This window comes from Salminus brasiliensis, chromosome 2, assembly GCF_030463535.1.
Source record: "Salminus brasiliensis chromosome 2, fSalBra1.hap2, whole genome shotgun sequence".
Classification (NCBI taxonomy): Eukaryota; Metazoa; Chordata; class Actinopteri; order Characiformes; family Bryconidae; genus Salminus; species Salminus brasiliensis.
The window spans coordinates 16,517,213-16,536,363 of record NC_132879.1 but is presented as its reverse complement, the minus strand read 5'-3'; the positions used below and the strand labels follow the sequence as shown (position 1 = coordinate 16,536,363).

Here is a 19,151-nt window from a genome sequence, read left to right as displayed (position 1 = left end):
GGTCAGAGCAGATGTGTGGACGTTTGGGTGGGTGTTTTAAATCTAGCGCCAAATTTCTAATGTGCTGCCACTATGACTCCCGGGGAATCACAAGTCAGGAATCCTGAGACAGCACAGTTGTCTGTTAGCTGGTGTCGCAGAGCTGGGGACCCAACACTTTCCTCTGAGCATGTCAGCTGCCTGGTGATGTTGCATTGGCTGCAGTTTGAAAGGAGGCGATGGTTGGCTTTACACATATCAGAGGAGACACATATCAAAGTCTTTTCCCTCCTAGCGTCAGGAGCATTGCTAGTGCTAGGGGGAGCTAGGGGGAGGGTGGGTTAAAAAGCAAAACCAAATTGGGAGAAATAGAGAAAATAAAGGAAAAATTTGACAAACAAATTAATAGAAAACCAAAAATAAAGAATTTGATGGTGCCCCACAACACTCTGATCATAACACTGTTTTTCAATGCAAAATTCTCCCCTTCTCTCAACTATTGTGACACCCTCTAACTGAACGTATGTAAGCACTCATTACATGTGTACTGTCACTGTGGCTGGAATCTATATCAACGGATCCACTGTTACTCTTAAGACAAAATTAACGAAGATGCGCTTCCCCGTTGTTTAATGTAAAATAATGTGAATATCACCCATGTGAAAAGGTAACTGCCTGTCTAATCCTAATAACTGGATGTGCCACCTTAAATATTTATCATTAATAAATGGAATGGTAGCTTGTTCCTTCTGTTTTTGTATTAGAATTTCCAATACAAAGGTGTGGACGCTGATCATAAAGCAGCTAGCTATGCTTTATGCTTCGAGATATTTGGAGCAGAGCTGACTAGCTTTCCAACACAACACAAATACAAATCAGAGTGTTATGGGGCACCATATCCAAAATAAGAAGAGGCCCTGTGTCTCAGTTTGAGGTTGTAACAGTAATTGACAGAAGAGGAGAATTTAGCTTGAACAACATTGTTACAAACACAACACAGAAGGATCGGAATGTTGTGGGGCTTCACCATTTTTCTTACTTATATAAATTTGTTACATTAATAACAGGAATGGAATCATTTAAAAGTTGCATTATTACTTACGTTGTATTTATATTAAAATTAGTTGACTGATGATCTAAAACATTTAAATGACAATGACAAATATACAAAACCAGACACACAGTCTGCAAGAGGTAACAAAGGAATGACATCTCTGAACTTACTGTGCAAGCTCACAACATCCCAGCACCTCATCTAGTGAAAGTCTGTCCCTTCTTGATTTACTCTCTTTCATCGCCTCATCACCTGCACCCCCTTGCCCCCCCCCCCTGCTCACACACACAAACCACACACACACACAATCAACCTGGCCAAGACATTAAAGCCTCTGGAGGATCTGCAGGGTAGGAGTCTTTCTCTCATATGCATATTTTCCGCACTGAGCCAGCTCATGCTGCTGGATCAATAACCTGCTCCAGTGAATGTTATGCTAGCCACTGATCCACAGGCTTGCTCAAAGAGGAGGAGAAAACCAGAGATGTTTCAAATCCAGGCTGGAAATGTGGCCTGGACCTGGTGTATAATTCTATAATGCTCTGGAGTTTGCCCCAATCCCCTTCATATCTCTGCCAGTACTGGAAGGGCCAGCTGCAGTCTTGGCTGAGAGAAGGAGGGAAAAAAACAAGACACACCTCCACCCTCCCACTAGCTAAAGAATATTACTGGATCAAAGTGTGCCAGGTTGCTATTAGAGAGAGAGAAAATAAGATGACGATAAAAGAAGACGATTAAAGGCCGAAACAAAAAGATTCTGAGAGATAAAATAAGAACTAGAAATAAAGAGAAGCAAACTGAGATAAAGAAAGATGATGGGACGAGAGAATAAGAACCAAGGGAGACATAGAGACTAGAATAGACGGAGGGAGACTGATTTCTCCTTCACTGTTTGACATACAGCAGCCTTGGAGGCACATTAAACTTGGATGTGTCTGAGTGTATGGCTGGAGAAAGGGAGGCTGGCTGAGGCGTGACAAAATTACTACACACGTTTTACACACAGCGGGTCAAGGCTGAATATCTGCAGAAGATATCTGCATGCTGTTTTATTCATGTCCCAGTTTTGCCTGTCATGTAAAGATTTGCATAAGTTCTCCCTTACTGTGAGCTACAACACTGTAAGGAATCAAAATTTCACTCCAGAGCAGAGAAGATTCACCTGATGGGGGAAGCGCAAATCCTATCATTCAGACCAGTGGAGCACTTTCTATAGGTTGGAGACTATACAGCCAATTTCCGTTCTGCATTACTTTCTCATACCTAGACAAAAAATGGCATAGCTCCAGCCCTTGAAGCTTCAGTCACTCTGTTTTAGAAGGGCAGTGTTTTCAGGGCCAATGGCATTTGGGAATGGTTATTGATTATTCATTATTTACCTTGGCGCCTACACGTTTTACCTCTTAAACCTGACATTTGAACCGCGGTGGACACCTTGCGTTTGTGCCTTCAGAAGAACAACTGTGCAAATCATGTACTTCTCTATTTGTCATATTCTGTCCTAATCTTTTTAGCCAGTCTTTTGGTAATCATGGTTTCTGTCAGGGAGAGCAGAGACCTGGCTGAATTATCGGTTAATGCTGAGCAGATTGGCTCTGGAGAATTGGTTTAACCACTGAGGAAATGCAAGCTCAGTTCTGAATTACAGGTCCAATACTGGCCTCTTATGGAGGGCGATGTGAAGTACAGCTTGATAGTTTCCAGGTAGATGAGATGATTGTGTGTGTGTGTGTGTGTGTGTTACAGGTACCTGTATAAGCTGAGGGATCTTCATTTGGATGGAGATAACTTCACAGAGGCTGCATACACACTTCTGCTGCATTCAAAGCTGCTTAAGGTTCGTACACATACACACACACACACACACACACACACATGCTAAAGCCTTTCAGAGCAGTACTAATCACAGGCTTGTACAAGCAGCATTTACACACACACTCTTGCCGCCATTTCAGACAGATATTGTTTGACCCCAGATAAAAGGTCGCCATGGCAATGAGAGGAATATTTTGCTTGGTGCAGTGGGAGTTCTCTGGGATGAAAAGGCATCGTTACGGGCTGATTTACAGTCGTCCCTGACAACGTCCAATGGCACTTTGTGGGTAGATAAAGCACTCAGACTGGATTTATAACTTGGGTTCAGCTCCTGCAGACTAAACACCTGGATTTATGGGGCATTTTTCCCCCTCCAAATCTCTTTGCCTCTCTCTCTCTCTCGCATGTGCATGCTCTCTCTTTCTCTCTCTCTCTCTCTCTCTCGCCCTCTCTCTCTTACTCTCCCGGGTTATATTTGATCGATATTATCAGGAGTGTGCAGTTCATTCATTTGCATTACATTACATCGTGACCTGTAATCCTCTGGTGAACACAGTTCCACACTTTCCCTGCAAATACCCCCCCCCCCCCCCCTTTCTATTTTCCCAAGCAGAATACACTGCCTCAGTAGCAGATGTGATTTCAAAGGGCCATCTTTGTACCCTTATAGTCCCTTCTGCAACAGATTATGCTATTAAAGGCTGCGGGCTTGCTAGAATGAATTGAGCCAAGCATTCCTCATGCCATATAAAGTCATCTCATTTTATTAGTACTTACAGTATTTCGTTTTATTCCAGTGCATTTAATTTGTCCTCTGTCTTCATTCCTCTCCGTTATCCTACCCTGCTTATCCAATCCACCCCCCCTTCTCCAGTGGTCAGATGAGCAGTGTGCGCCTCAGCTGGACTTCCAGAGCCCTCAGTCCCAGCGGCAGCTCAAAGAGACACTCTACGACATCATCATCGGCTACTTCGACAAGGGCAAGGTGCGCTAGACTCTGAGCTAACCTCACATCCATCTCATTACTGAACGGGTCAACAGCTCTGCTGTGGCAGGTGCTGATGACTTGATGAAATACGCAGCGTTTATCAACCTGATCTTTATCTGTAGCGCACGGCTGGTTGCAGTAGATCGTTTTGATGCATTTACCTGTAATTGAAAAAGAACATAAAAGATGAAAAAAGTCTTGAAATGTACTTAAACAGTTTAATAATTTAGAAAACTTCTAAATGGCTTCTGTCACAAATACGTGACAGAAGACATCAGGTCTTCTGTTTAATTTTAAGTACACAGAAATGCATCAAAATTGCCTGCTGTGATCACCTGCACACTACAGATGTGGGACATAGAGATTTGGCTGATAAATGCTAGAAAATTCCCATAAATTTCAACCCCTTCATATATGAGACGTCAATTCTCTGCATAACATATTGTCACTGTCACACAAAAACCTTGTATCACCAAAATGGCAAGATCACAAGATAGGAAAAAAACCCTAACTATTAGTCAGTGTGAAAAGATTAAGTCCTTTTGGATAATTTCCATTGGTATGTTCATTGGTTGCTTTTTAATAAACAACTGCCAGATTATCAAATTATTATTATTAATGATAGCTGTTAACCCCAGTGTACTACATTTTATCATTCAGAATTTAGAATTCAGTCTTACACAAGGGTGAACGGAGGCTTGCTTTAACTGTAGCATTTTCAGGTTTAGTTAAGTTCATTATGATCCAGATTCGTCTAAATAGTCTGTGATCTCAGCCTGAAGCAAGCTGAATTTATAATCCTGAGTAAAGTTCATTTTGGCATACAGTTAGGCTGGAATTATATGCTAAGACTGACCTTCACATGTTACGTTCTAACATCTGCATCTGTGTTTGTGTGTGTGTGTGTGTGTGTGTGTGTGTGTGTGTGTTTCAGATGTGGGAAGAAGCTATTGCTCTGTGCAAAGAACTTGCTGATCAGTATGAGCTGGAAGTCTTTGACTATGAGCTGCTTGGGCAGAACCTGGTAAATACACAATCACACGGGGATGTTTCTGTTTCTCATCTGTTAATTTAACCCATAAAAGTTGAGAATTATGCTGTACTATTCAAATAAGGGTCCATACTTAAACAAAATGATGCTCAATTACTTACATTTACATTTATTTATTACATTTATGTTCACATCTGCATTTCTAACTTATTTTGATTTCGATTTCAAGAAAATATTGTAAAACTGTAAGCATGGTGTTTATTGAGTGTAAAATAAGACTCCATGACACTAATAACTCGAATTCAACCTCAAATCCTAAGAAACATCTGTCTTCTACACACAAAAAGGAATTGATTGAAAGTTTTCAGTGCACGCCTTTGACAAGGTGAGAGATAAAGGTTAATACAGGATTTAGCAATCCAATATTCTTCCCTGAAAGACACAGTCTTTGTGATACATCTCTCATTTCCACCAACTCTCTAATGCCTAGTTTAATCACTCCCAGCGAATGACTTAAGGAAAATATCCACCCTAATCACATGAAAATCTCCCTTGAGAGCCGCATTATCTTTCACGTCAAGGTTACATTCCGCATTCAGACATTCTGACTGTTTCAGTGTGAATATGATTATAAAATTGTGCCCGTGCTCACTAATTAATTAAACTGTTCTCCACTTAATCAGAGGATTCAGTATTGTTCTGAAGCTGCTTATTCGGCTTCGGCTTCAGAGCAGCGCAGAGTGCTTTTCATGCTGGATAATTAATTTCCTCTGGACTAATTGGGTCAGCTCTTTTATGAATTTCAAATTCGTTGCATTCTCTGCAAAATACAGCTTAGATATCATATCTGTGTGATTAAAGACTGAAGAAAAACTTGACTACAGCTACCACTGTTGTGCACTGTCCCTTCATCCTTTAATACATTCATTCATCCTGCTTTTGTCATTTCTGTCTTTGTCGTGGCATGTTCTTCTCTTTGTGTGTGTTCTCCCATTGTGTTCTGACTGCTGTTTGATCCTCTGTTTAGAAACAACAGGCAAAGTTCTATGAGAACATCATGAAGATTCTTCGCCCTAAACCAGATTACTTTGCTGTGGGATACTACGGCTGTGGCTTCCCCCAATTCCTGCGGGTGAGTTTTTATCTGCATGTATCCACATATGCGTTTGTGTGGGCTTGCGTGTATGTGGGCTTATATTCAGACGATTTTGAAGTGTTACAGCAGGAGGAGTTTTGGGGCTTGTGACATGTTTACTGCTGTGTTTAACTGCAGAATAAAGTGTTTATCCACCGTGGTAAGGAGTATGAGCGCAGGGAGGATTTCCAGGGCCAACTGATGAGCCAGTTTCCTAGTGCTGTCAGACTCAACACCACCACTATACCTGGAGATGACATCAGGAATTCCCCTCTGCCCTGTATCCTTTAGCCAAAGCAGTACAATTGAATTAAGAGGGAGAGCGTTTAGAACTTTTTAGTTCCTTTGATGGTATTAATTTTATGACTGATTACAGAATCAAATTGATCTTTGTTAGAATGGTACTAGACTTGTCAGCCATTAATCATATCATACAAATCTGCAATAGTATTAAATCTATTCATAGCAGCATTCATAGCATGAAACTGTTAATGAGTTTAACATCATTTTTAAGACCTTATTGACCTCACATGTAACTTACAGTACATTTAGCTGAAGATTCTACACAAAAAATCTACACAGGGGGCACAATTAGTTACAATTAGACACTGTACATTTATCCAGAATGACATATATTTCAGCAACCAGTTTAGCATTTGGTTGCCAAATGACCCTTATTGGTGTAGCATGGTGTGCTTGTATGGTTGAGGAATTGATCCCCAGTCTGCCACAGGGAGAGCAGTGTTAGTTATCTACTACACTACATCAGCTCTACTCAATTTTTATTCAATATTGCAAGGTTACAAACTTATGAAATACCTCAAAGCTATGAATCTGGATCACAATTGGCACTTCAGCTCTTCCTTAAGGCATTCGATGGAGATCTATCGCTCCACAGAATACATTGGGGCTGGAGATTTTCTTTGACTTGGAGAACCATTTCTGGACTGTGCAGCTTTGTATCCCTTTATTCCCCTTATATAGCTAATGCTTGCCATTTTGGTGACCTTAGGCTTATGGGCAAGCTGGGAAGTAGCTAATTTCAATTATTATTGAGGCTGGAACATGCTTGTAATTATATACCAATGCAAATCTTTCCAGTGATATCTGAAGTGCTTGGAAGATCTGTTCCCAAACAATTGCTGCAGATCCTAAATTAAATCCCAAACATTCTGGATGTAGGCAAGACATTTTTGCATTAAATTCTGACTACATGTATGAAAAAGACCATGAAATTGATAAGGTCAGCAGGGAATTTCTCAGACCATATTATTGATATGTTGTCACTAATATATGGGCTAAGAAACAAATGAAAAACATGTAACTCAAAAATGGTGACTTTTTGGAAATACATTACAGAAAAAGACAAAAAAGCCCTTAACTTTGAATGGAAGTCAATGTAAAATAGTTTGTTTTTTTGCTCTAAGTCATTTAGAGCATGTGTATTGACACATTCATCCGGAATGTGAAATATTTATATATAATATGTAAAATATTTCAAAGCATTTCATGCTTTATAGCAATATATAGTCATAAACCACCCTGGTCATGGATTTATCAGCATCGCTGAATTGTTCTTAGTATTGTTCTTCAGACATCCAGTGCTTCACAGTTCAGCCTGTCTTGGAGATTCCACCTCGTCTAAAGAACAAGCCAGTCCCTGATCAGATCATCAAGTGAGTTTTCCACCAGTCCGAACTCATCCTTCAAAGTATGTCCTAGTCACTGGTCTGGTAAATGTTCCATTCATGCTCTTACATCTGTTTGATTTTTCAGCTTCTATAAGTCAAACTATGTTCAGAAATTCCAGTACTCCAGGCCTGTGAGGAAGGGAAAAGTGGACCCTGACAATGAGTTTGCTGTAAGTTTCTGACACACACACACACACACACACACACACACACACACACACATACACACACACACACACACACTCACTAGGGCCACATAATATATTAATATTAATATATTAATTGCTATCCTGATGAGCCAAGCTATTTATGTAGTATGTATGTATATATCCATGTTGCATATTTATAGAAATCAAGTGACTCTATAAGCAAGTAATGCAGGTTAGATCTACTTACATACAAAATTTCTGTCGGATGGAAAAATCAGTGCAGTCACACCAGTTCCAAACAGTATGACAGTCTGTTTGGCAGTGTTCAGTTACCATATTTCCCTGGGGTAGAAGCTGTTCTCAAGTCTGTTTGCCCATAATATGATAGATCTACCAGAGGGCAGCAGATCAGACAGGTGGTGTCCAGGATGGGAGGGGTGTTTAGGAATGTTGGCTGCTTTACTGAGGCTGCAAATGTTGAAAAGGTCCTCCAAAGAGGACAGTGAGCAGCCAGTGATCTTCTAGGTGCTACTGAGGACCCTTTGAAGTGCTCTTCTGTCCGCTGCTGAGCAGTTGGCACGACACACTGAGATGCTGTACATCAACCTACTCTCTATGGAGCAGCAGGTGTAGCACACCAGCAACTTCTTCTGCAGTTTTCTTTTTTTTTTTTTCCTGAGGAGTTGCTGCTCTGCCTTCTTGACTACAGCTGTGGTGTTGGTGATCCAGGAGAGCTCTTCAGTGATGTGCGTATCCAGGACCCCAAAGTCAATTATGAGGGTTTTTTTTTGTCACATCACAGTCATGTTGTCTGCGAACTTGACAGTGGGATGTGTAGAGGCACAGCCATGACTGTAGAGGTCGCCAGTGCTGAGTCTCAGGGTGTAGGAGGTTTGACGGTTTGGGTAAAGTCCCTGATCCAGTCACAGGTGGATTATGAAAGTCAGAAAGTTTAGTGACCAGTATGCCTGGGGTGTTAAAGGCAGAGCTGAGGTTTGTACAAAGCATCCTCATATAGCTCCCCTGGTATCCTAAAGACAGGTGAGTTCAGTGTAAAGCTAGGTCTACAGAAGGTGTTCTGTTTGCTATGTAGGAAAACTGGTGTGGGTTGAAAAGAAGTGGGAGGTTGGCTTTGATGTCATGCAGGACCAGCCTCTCAAAGCACTAAATGATGACAGTTGGGAGTGCGACTGCATGGTAGTTGTTGAGGCTATGGCTGACAGTCAGTTTCAGCAGTGGAATGATTGTGACATACTTCAGGCGGGATAAGGTGGGATGATGGATTTAGATAGAGACAGGTTCAAAAAATCTTTGTGAGGACCTCTTCTTCACAAAGGTGTTAGTCTGCACATTCCTTCACCTCCCTTGCTGTCACACCATCAGGGCTGGTACACTGTAAAAGATCCTTCATGGAACCTTTTTTCTTCTAAAATCCTTTTCTTGAAGTTTCCTTACGCAAAGCACCTTGGAAGGGTCCTCCACAGTTTTAAATTGAAGAACCTCCAAAAGTTCCTCAAGGATCCTTTTAACAGCTAAGCTATCCTCTGGATCACTGCTCTGAGCATGCGTCTCACATCATACTCCTGCACAGTGAGAATATATGGGTGTTGCAGGCTAATCCAGGTATTATACACACCAGTCTTTAATCATGTCACATTACTGATTCACTCATATAATATATTTAAGGTCTAGCACAATCCCCCCCACACACACAATATAAGTAAAAACAAAACAATATATATTATTTTCCTGAGCTTCCATGTCTTCCATCTCTTTCTCTGTAGTCAATGTGGATTGAGCGCACCACTTTCAACACGGCATACAAGTTACCAGGGATTCTACGCTGGTTTGAGGCTACAAGCATGACTCATGTAGGTGTTTGTCTCTTTGATAATTTACCTAGTGAGAATATTTATTAATATTTACAGTGTTTATATATATATATATATATATATATATATATATATATATATATATAAATATATATATATATCTTCTGAAATGCTTTGTCATCAATTGATCTGTTAGTTATCTTCATTAAACAGTCTTATTTCTCTCTTCTTTATGTTAAAGCACTTTGAATTGGGCAGCAGTTACCCACCAGTTTTAAACTACCGTGTTTAATATCTTCACTTGAGTATCACTGACCTACTTGACCATTCTGCTACCAGTGTCTTTAATTCTCTGCAGTCAAATCACTTAATGTGTGTGCGTGTGTATTATGCTCCCCCTCAGTTATGAATGCACCATTCAGAGCTGGTTTAGAACCAAAGAAAGGAGCTTGTTTCTCTCACTGGAAGAACAGTTTTTAACCAGACAGAATTTAAGAGTGAGTAAAGTGTAAGGGGTTGCAGTAATGTTATTGCTTCCCAAATGGATATGATGTAATAAAATATCTTTGTCGCTGCACAACTACAACCAAACTGGGAGATTTTGGCAGTGTGGACAAAAATGTTTGAGATAGACAAACAATTTATGGAAGAGCGGTTTAAATCATCCTCTTCTGACTTATTAACTAATAAACTCTTTAACCCCTTAAACAGCCCACTGACGACCCAATGACGACCCACTGACGGGCTGAAAGTGTTATTACAAACTTCCACTACCAAAGAATAGTCCCCACAGTTTGTACAAAAGTCCTTGTAGTTACTAAATAATACACCTTAGTGTGTAATAAGCCTTTCTGCGTTTAACTGTGTTTAACTGCGGTTCTGTGTGCCGTTTGTTGTTTGTTGCATCACATTTAAAGCGAAGCTCTGAGTTGAGTTTTCCTTTCCCCAAACTATCCATTCCACCAGTAATTGCAGCAATTAAGTTCTGCTGTTGAAATGTAAACAGTGTAACTGTGGCACTGTTTAAAGTGGAATGGAGAGTTAGAATAAGAAGCCAACATTCGTTTTGCTACAGATGTTACAGATGTGCCACATGGGCGATGCCAGATGGCACTCTGCTACCACAAATGTGAGAAATGTATGAAATGTACTGTATGAAATGTACTTGCCTTGTCTAAAAAGTACTTCTGCACATCTCACTTATATTTCTATCAGACCACGGTTAGTCCTCTGGAGAACGCTATAGAGACGATGGGGAACACCAATGAGAAAATCCTTACCATGATTAATCAATACCAGTGTGACGAGAGCCTACCAATAAACCCCCTCTCCATGCTGCTCAATGGTATCGTGGATCCTGCTGTCATGGGTGGCTTTGCCAAGTATGAGAAGGTGTGTATTTCTGTTTCAGTGCTCGCGCATTTGTATTTTGGCGTTTTGGAGTTTGCTTGCTTGCTTGTCTTGTTTGCGTTCTTATTTTCGTTCATTCCCTTTGTCACACTTTCTCACTTTCTCTTCAGGCGTTCTTCACAGACGAGTACACACAAGAACATCCAGAGGACAAAGAAAAGCTGTTCCGCCTCAAAGATCTCATTGCGTGGCAGGTTTGCACAAACATGTACACACAGCCTCGCGTAAACATGCAGTGCTTTTCTGCTGGTTGGTTCTGGACTGTTTGTTGTGATGTCTCTGAATCACTGTGACATTTCTGATTAGCTGTGATGCTATAACCCCTGTAGATTCCCTTGCTGGGACGCGGGATAGCTTTTCATGGGAAGAGGGTGACGGATGACCTCCGACCTTTCCACGAGCGCATGGAGGAGTGCTTCAAACAGCTGAAGAAGAAAGTAGAGAAAGAGTATGGAGTCAGAGAACTGGTGAGAGAAATGACTGACTGACTGACTGAAGATGTAGAAAAAGTTCTATTCGCTTGTATTCACTTTTTTTCTTATTATTATTTTTCATTGTAAGCCGGACATGGACGAGAGAAGGTCCACTCGTCCACGCTCTGTCCTTCGCTCAGTCAGGCAGTCCATCTGCTCACTGGCTGGATCTGAATGTGGAACTCCCACTAAATCACATCCTGACAGGTAAATACACCCCTAGAGGCCTTCCTCACCAAGCCACACATGATTTTACTGACTCTAAAATAAATCTGTAGTTCTAAAGGTAATTGCTACCTATGTATTTAACCTTTAATTATGTTGCTCTGAAAGTCTGTTAATCAGCCGTGCAGAAATAAACATGCATAACATATGACTTCCTTTTGGATGAGGCTTGATGAGGCACAGTTACACCTTTACAGGGACTTCACTGTACACATTCGTTGTGAATTCACTGAGAAGTCCATACAGTCTTTTATGGAATCACTCTCAGGAGTACAGATATGTGTTTTATGCATGTTATTATCCAGCAGAAGTGAGTATTTCTGATTGGCAGTTGTTCAAATTGCATGTCACCAGAAAATGCCTTGAAGGAGTGAGGCTGTTTGAGTTTGAAACTCGACAACCAGAAAAGAAAAATGATTAAAAGAAGAAAGAGTGCCTGAACTGATGAATCATTAATGTGACAAGCATGGCTGAGTTAATGCACAGAACACCCTACATGGTTTTTCTGTTACTTCATTTACTGGCAGATCAAATTTTGATTGATTTCTAAGCCTAAATTAATCATAGTCAGAGAATTGGTCAAAGCCACTTTTACTTGGCATGTATTTGTGCTTTATTCATGATGTGGATCCTGATGATGTTGTTTAGTTCAGGTTTACTGCCAAAGCCTGGGTGGCTGCTGTAGCAAATCCAGGCTCAGCAGAGTGGTGTGTGTGTGTGTGTGTGTGTGTGTGTGTGTGTGCAGTTGGATTTTAATCTCTGAGTCCTGCAAAATGAGGACAGGAGTTGCAAATTGTTTTTGAGGTGGTTAATTTTTAATATAGATATTTCTTACATAAAAATATCTTAATTGGTTAATATTGTCCAATCTTTTTTTATTCATTTATTTGTGAAATTTGGTGATTTATGTAAATTACTTTTGTTCTCATTGGCTGTTCTGCATTGTTACGAATTTGACAAAATTTTAACTTCAGACTACACTTAAATAAGGTAAATTGCAGTCACTCCTTCTGTTTGGATGTGTGGATCCTTTGGAAGACTACAGTAACACCTCCACCACTCCTCATCACTTCAGCTGCCCCAGGCTGGTAGAATGGGCATTTACACTACATGTCCACATGTTAGGGAATATGGTAATGCATTGCCTATGATATTATAAACCTTTTCTTACTGTCTCTCTCTAGTGGCTCTCTGGACTTGGCTGCGCCACTCACCCCCACTTCCCTGCCCCATTCCAGTGGTAGCATCAGTGTGATTGATGAGAGCGGAGCTGAGGTGGAGGTGGGAATCTAAAAGCTTCTCTGATACAATTGATGTATTTGGAGAATAAACAAACCTATTTGAAGGAACTGTTTTGTTGTTGTTGTTGGTTTTTTCAATCATAGAAAAGATTTCAATCATAAACTTATAATAACCCAAATATAACTCCTTACCTTAACCACATACCACAAGCCGTTTCTCCAGAAAGTATACTTAGATTAAGTATACTTATCTATATAATAGATCCACTGCTTGTCTTATTAATCCCTGAAACAGAACACACTGTATGTTCAATCACCCAACTGAAACTACAATGAAAATAACAAGTTGAATATAGCTTTACCTTTAAGGGGTGAGTTTGTCTGAACCTTGACAACCAGAACTAAAGATCAAAAAATGAAGAAGGAGGATCAGGACTGATGGGATGTTATTAAAACAGCAAAGATTTTGGGAGGAGGAACATGCCCAATATATCCTCCGATAAATACCATCTCTACCTTGTTCATGTGTCTTTGGCAAGTCTTTGCAACCCTCCACCAGCCAGTCTCTCCCCTTTTAACTCTATTAGTTCTCATTCCTGGCTCCACTTATAGAGGGGGGACAGGGAACCACAAGCAAAAGTCTGCCGGAACTCCAGCCCAGAGTTCTCTCCCCTCTCTTCAGTCTCTTCCCAAATCCTCATATACTGAAGGCATATTATCCTTAATATAAAGACCAGTTGTATGTGTTTTCCCATCAGTTCAGTTATTACCAGATCAAAATTTGCTTGAATTTACTTCCTTTTCTTCCTAATTTTGAGCCTTCAAACTTTAAACTTTACCTCACACTTGCACTTGATATGCATTTCAAATCAAATCCAATGTGTGTTCAATTTAAAAGACACCAACCAATCATAACATTCATTCTAAACATAACATAAACATAACCATATACCACGGAAACTGTTTCGCCAACAATGATACATGCACTTTAAGGGAGCCAGTGCTTGTAAACCTAGCCTCCATTCCTCTGTAACAGAACTTTAGGTTCCTTTCCTTCCACGTTATCCCATTCTGTTCAATTCCTCCAGCTAGGACATCACTCTCGTCTCCCTTATCTTACTCTCGCAGGTGAAACTGAGGAAGTCCAAAAAGAAGAAGAAACAAGGAAGGGGCAGCATGATCTTTATCAGCGAAGAGAAAGAGAGAACCAACACCCTGGACTGCAAACGAGTGAGACAGAGCATTAAAGTGTTACCAGATCCTGACATTGCTTTTAGCCAATGGAATGTGTTTCACACACAAATCATGTAGTGTTGCTGGATGGGCATTAGACAGCATGGATAAATGAAAGCAATAAGAACACCACTGCTGCTGCTGCTACTGCAATTATTGTCCAATTGATTGCGTGTATTTGATCCTGTGTTGTCTTCTAGCTGTCAAAGAAGCAGGAGTTCCGCAGTGACACAAACCTATCAGAGCCCACTGAGGAGAGCAGCCTGGCCAGCAATAACTCCAGATCACTGCCTTCTTTTACAGGTGCATGCACACACACACAGACACAAACATCTATACGAACATGCAGCCTCATGCAAAAGATTGGGTACCCTCTGCTAAATGACACCTCTTGAAGAAGTAATAAGGAAGTAGTAAACACAGTCTGTGTAGCTAATCACTATTTTCATTAGATTTGAACACGTCCTAATGCAGTTTGCATTAAGCAGTCTAAATAACCAGTGTGGCCTGTGCCTAACCCTAAACATTGCAAAGGCTCAGATTGTTCTTACAAGGTGTCAGACCTTCATTAGCAAATCAGGCATGAGGCATCTATTGATATTAGGATCTGTCAGCTTTATAAATCCTGAAACCAAACATAGGCTCCTCTAAGCAACTGTCAGAAGATGTGAAAACAAAAGTAAGCAATGCCCGAAAAGCAGGAGAAGACTACAAGCCAAGCATGCAATTTTTACTATGCAGAATTGTTCTAGGAACTGCCCGTTCAGAAGAACTGTGGAGAAAATCAAGTGAGATCTGTAATGCGCAGAACTTTTTGGGTAAACCACTTGTATGCTGCTGAAATAGGCAACCATAAACCCCATATGACTGCCTACATAAACATGCATTAGCTAAGAGTGGTTGTGCACCATTTCACTGTGCAGTGTTAGCTTCTACAGCAACAACAACAACAACAACAAATGATCTACACCAGGGTTCTGACTGTGTGGTGCATAGCATGTGCACACACATTTATTAATGTGTGTGGGGAATTAGACATGCAGTTTTATTGATGTTGATTGGTGCTATATAAACTTCCATTACATGTTAGCTGCATCAGCTCTGTAGCTCCTTCTCTGCAGTATCAAACTTTGGACAGCACACAGGCCTTAGCTCATATACAGCATTTTGAGTAAGAGGCATAGTGTAAACTAAATTTTAGCTATAAGACTGCAGATCCGTCCTTAGTAGTCCCTTGCAGAACTGTCAGGGGCAGTGGTGGCTCAGCGGTTAGAGCTCTGGGCTGTTGATGACAGGGTTGTGGGTTCGATACCCGGGCTCGGCAAGCTGCCACTGAGCAATGAATGTCCTTCACCCTCTCTGCTCCCCGGGTGCCGCAGCAATGGCTCCGGGCATGAGTGCTTACTGTCCACTGTGTGTATTTTACTGCTGTGTATGTGTGTGTTCACTGCACGGATGGGATAAAAGCGGAAGCCAAATTGTCCAACACTAATGGTAAATATGATTGTCTTGTCTTGTCATTCTTTGCAACACATAAATCCACGTGTGCATTAGCTATTTGGATGTGTAATGCAGTTCTACAAAATTGGTACTAACTTATTGATGTCTATCCCAGGTTTATCTCTGACCGTAGCCAATGGCAGTGATGAGCTGGAATCAGCCAGGTCTAGACGAGACAGTAAGAGCATGTCTGTGTGTCTTCCTTCTGACCGCACCAGTGACCGACGCTCAAAAGGTGTCATAAACCTGCTCTTCAAGACCCGGGTAAGGTTCACACACCTTAGCAGTACACTGTACATTTGTTTAATTTGTAATGCGTTATGTATTGTGTCTTTACCATTCAACAAATATTCTCAATACCACAATTGTGTGTGTATGCATGTGTGTATTTCACAGTTGAGCTCCAAGCCTGAGGAGGCAAAAGCAGCACCTGACTCTGCCAGCGAGAAAACATCTACTCATTTTTAACTTGTGGTGATAAATGAAGATCTATTCTGAATATCTGTTGGATTATCAAGTTTAACTGTTATTATCAGCAATATTACTTGACTGTGGAAGGACCTATATGAACATTTTCGTAGAATAGTAGCCTGCAAGCATGTACAGAATATAACAGAGCTTTATTTTCAACTCAGAATGTTAAGAAAGTTCTAATAATGTGAAAGAAAACAGATGAGATGAGCTACATTACCCCAAATATTAACTATAATATTGTTTAACATTAATAAATAAACAAGTACTTATTAATGCAACAACACCAGGGAAGTATTAGTATTAGTATCTGCTTGTACATCTACTTTATTATGCGAGCAAATAGCTTTTATTAGACCTGTCAACTAACCTTCAGTACTTACTATACTAAGTAGTATATTCAAGTATAGTGCAGTAATTCAATGAGGTAATTAATTAATAAGCAACTTTAATGTGTCATGCAAAGTCTGCAATGTGCATAATGAGGAGCAGGTACAATATCAGCCTCTGATACACAGTAGAAAACTCCTTGTAGTCAGTTTTGTACCACAAAGCTAAACATTCCTCTTTGCCAGAAGCTTTGTATTAATTATGAATTTCTATAAAAGTTGCAGATTTTTTTTTCTCATGCTAACAAGGCTTGTAATACAACATAGCACACAGTTCAAAGACTGTGTTTGAGAAAAGTGTGCCTTTCAGTTTTGGCTTATTAGCCAGATATCTTCATGTGCTCAAGTGGGACAAAATCTTTTCATTGTCTGTAAATTGACTCATCAGTACATTTCTGTTATTTCTATCCTAATATTTCAGTGAAAAGCAGTCTTTGATGTTAGGAACGGTGGTAATATTATAGCTGTTGGTTGATGTTTGCCAGCATTTCTCTTTGTTTCCACTTATAGCTGAAAGTGTTTTAATGTCTGTTAATTGTAAAAATAAAAATAAAGATAAAAAACAACTCAGCTCAATGTAATGCTGTCAGTGTTATTTGTCATTATTGAAAATGTGACATCAGTAAATGTGAGTGTAAGAAATAGGTGGGTTTTAACAATTAGTTAATAACAAGCTCTGGTAGCTGACCATTTAATCAGCAGATTTTAATGGTTGCCACTGAAGGAGGACTTTCGTATGGTTGCATCAGCCATAATTGTCTTTTATTATTCAGAGGCAAATGCATGCAGAATTGTAACAGATCATTTCTAAGGTATGAGCAGTCTCAGCTTTACACAGGGATTAGAAGGCTATAATTATTCAACCAAAAAAGGATGTAAACAATTTTCTGACCTAAATCGCCACAACACTTGAAGATGTCCTTGTAGTCTGATGCAAAAAACTAGGTCAATATGGTCTAAATGATCTCTGATTTTTAATCTTTGTTGTGTTTTATCATTCTGCCCAAAGTCAGTTTCAGATTTGAACTGCTTACTTTACCTTTAAGCTTTGGTTTTTGTCTTTTTCAATGTCTATCCACAAAACATAAAATACATCAAACATGTCATTTCATGTTATTGTGCCATATAATATGAAATACACAAATGTTTTGAGTTGATTATAGTTCTTCGTCTTCTTCTTTTTCTTCTTCTTTGTCTTCTTCTTCTTCTTATTATTATTAGTAGTAGTAGTATTTGTATGAATCACAATATCGCCAAGCAGCTTTGGTCTGCAACAAATGTGCAAAACAAAATGAAAAATAACCGTAAAAGCATTTCTGTGATGATTGCCTAAATGAATGGTAAAGTTATAATAGGCACAGTAATAATGGGCACTTGCTAAGTCACATTATGTGCACTTTCTACACTGAGTTACAGAACTTCAAATTGTGTTTTTCCATTAAATTTTTTTACCATCTCTATAACTCAGCAAAACGTATAGAAGATAAAAACTACTCATGCAGTACTACAGTATTATTCTCATTAATATTTCATTGCAAGACACTGAAAGAAAACTCTAACTTTCAAAGGTAACAAAATTCGGCATCTAAATGAAACATCCTGACATCAGCCTAAGTTGATGTCTTCCGCTGGACTTGAACATGAACTTGCCGCTGTTACTTTATTTGGCACCACAAATTGACTTTTTCACTTCGGCTACGGCTACTTTGGGAAAATATCAAAGCGAGGCTGAAAAGACTGAAAGGTAATGCTAGGCCAACCAGAGAAGAGAGAAGTGTCTACTGGATGAAGCGTCACTGCCACAGTAACACTGACGCTTCATCCAGTAGACACTTTTCACTCTTCGGTTGCAGATACCAGCAATGGGGAAGCTGTGGCACGCATTACCCAGGAGTGGCTAAAACGTTTACGCTGGGCCAACCAAAGCAGTCATCATTTCTTAGGTTGGACCAGCGTAAACAGTGTAAGCTGACTAAAGGAAGCTGGGGGACTATGCCATGGGTAAGCCAGTAAGTGCAAGGCTAAAAGCCAACCTAGCTACCCCACACATCATGCCAAGAAGACACTGAGAGGACAGCGACTTGATACAGCACTGAATTCTTGATACAGCACTGAATTAGGCTGGGCTGGTCCTTGCTATAGGTGGCCACTGTGATCCATCGCAGTGCCAAAAACCAGCAAACAAAAGTTTATTCTTTGTTAAAATTAGGCCTTCATTAACGGAAAATCTGTGTATTTCATTCCGAGGCATGGTTGTACATTTGTAGAACAACATCTGGCTATTTTTACCTCAACCAAAGTCACATAACATACTATTTACACATCAATTAACAACTGAAAATACTCAATAAATGTATTCTGTGGCACCTTTAAGGAAACCTTGCCCTATTTTACAATATCATTGCTCACCAGCTGTGAGCCCTCAGTCACAATCTAAGTGCAGGCTGCACTAAAAAGGAGCAGGTGAAGACCTTTGATAAGTGTTCATCCTTGTTCTAAAATTGGCAGCAATTCACTGAACCGGCTGAGATACTTAAAAAAAAAGTCACAGGTCAGTGTCCACTTCAGCTGATTG

General features: G+C 40.1%; 1 protein-coding gene across 1 annotated transcript in view; it reads left to right on the top strand.

Moving 5' to 3' along the window:
* dock2-like (dedicator of cytokinesis protein 2) overlaps nt 1-17,157 on the top strand; it is a 134,686-nt gene extending 117,529 nt beyond the window's left edge. The window contains exons 36-52 of the mRNA XM_072668653.1: nt 2,780-2,870; nt 3,723-3,833; nt 4,771-4,860; nt 5,855-5,959; nt 6,101-6,242; nt 7,557-7,638; nt 7,739-7,823; nt 9,587-9,673; nt 10,850-11,026; nt 11,155-11,238; nt 11,374-11,511; nt 11,606-11,724; nt 12,927-13,023; nt 14,112-14,213; nt 14,417-14,519; nt 15,832-15,980; nt 16,113-17,157. Coding sequence (XP_072524754.1) covers nt 2,780-2,870; nt 3,723-3,833; nt 4,771-4,860; nt 5,855-5,959; nt 6,101-6,242; nt 7,557-7,638; nt 7,739-7,823; nt 9,587-9,673; nt 10,850-11,026; nt 11,155-11,238; nt 11,374-11,511; nt 11,606-11,724; nt 12,927-13,023; nt 14,112-14,213; nt 14,417-14,519; nt 15,832-15,980; nt 16,113-16,184 — 1,834 coding nt within the window. The 3' untranslated portion in view covers nt 16,185-17,157. The remainder of the gene's footprint in view (nt 1-2,779; nt 2,871-3,722; nt 3,834-4,770; nt 4,861-5,854; nt 5,960-6,100; nt 6,243-7,556; nt 7,639-7,738; nt 7,824-9,586; nt 9,674-10,849; nt 11,027-11,154; nt 11,239-11,373; nt 11,512-11,605; nt 11,725-12,926; nt 13,024-14,111; nt 14,214-14,416; nt 14,520-15,831; nt 15,981-16,112) is intronic.
* Nucleotides 17,158-19,151: the final 1,994 nt, after the last annotated feature.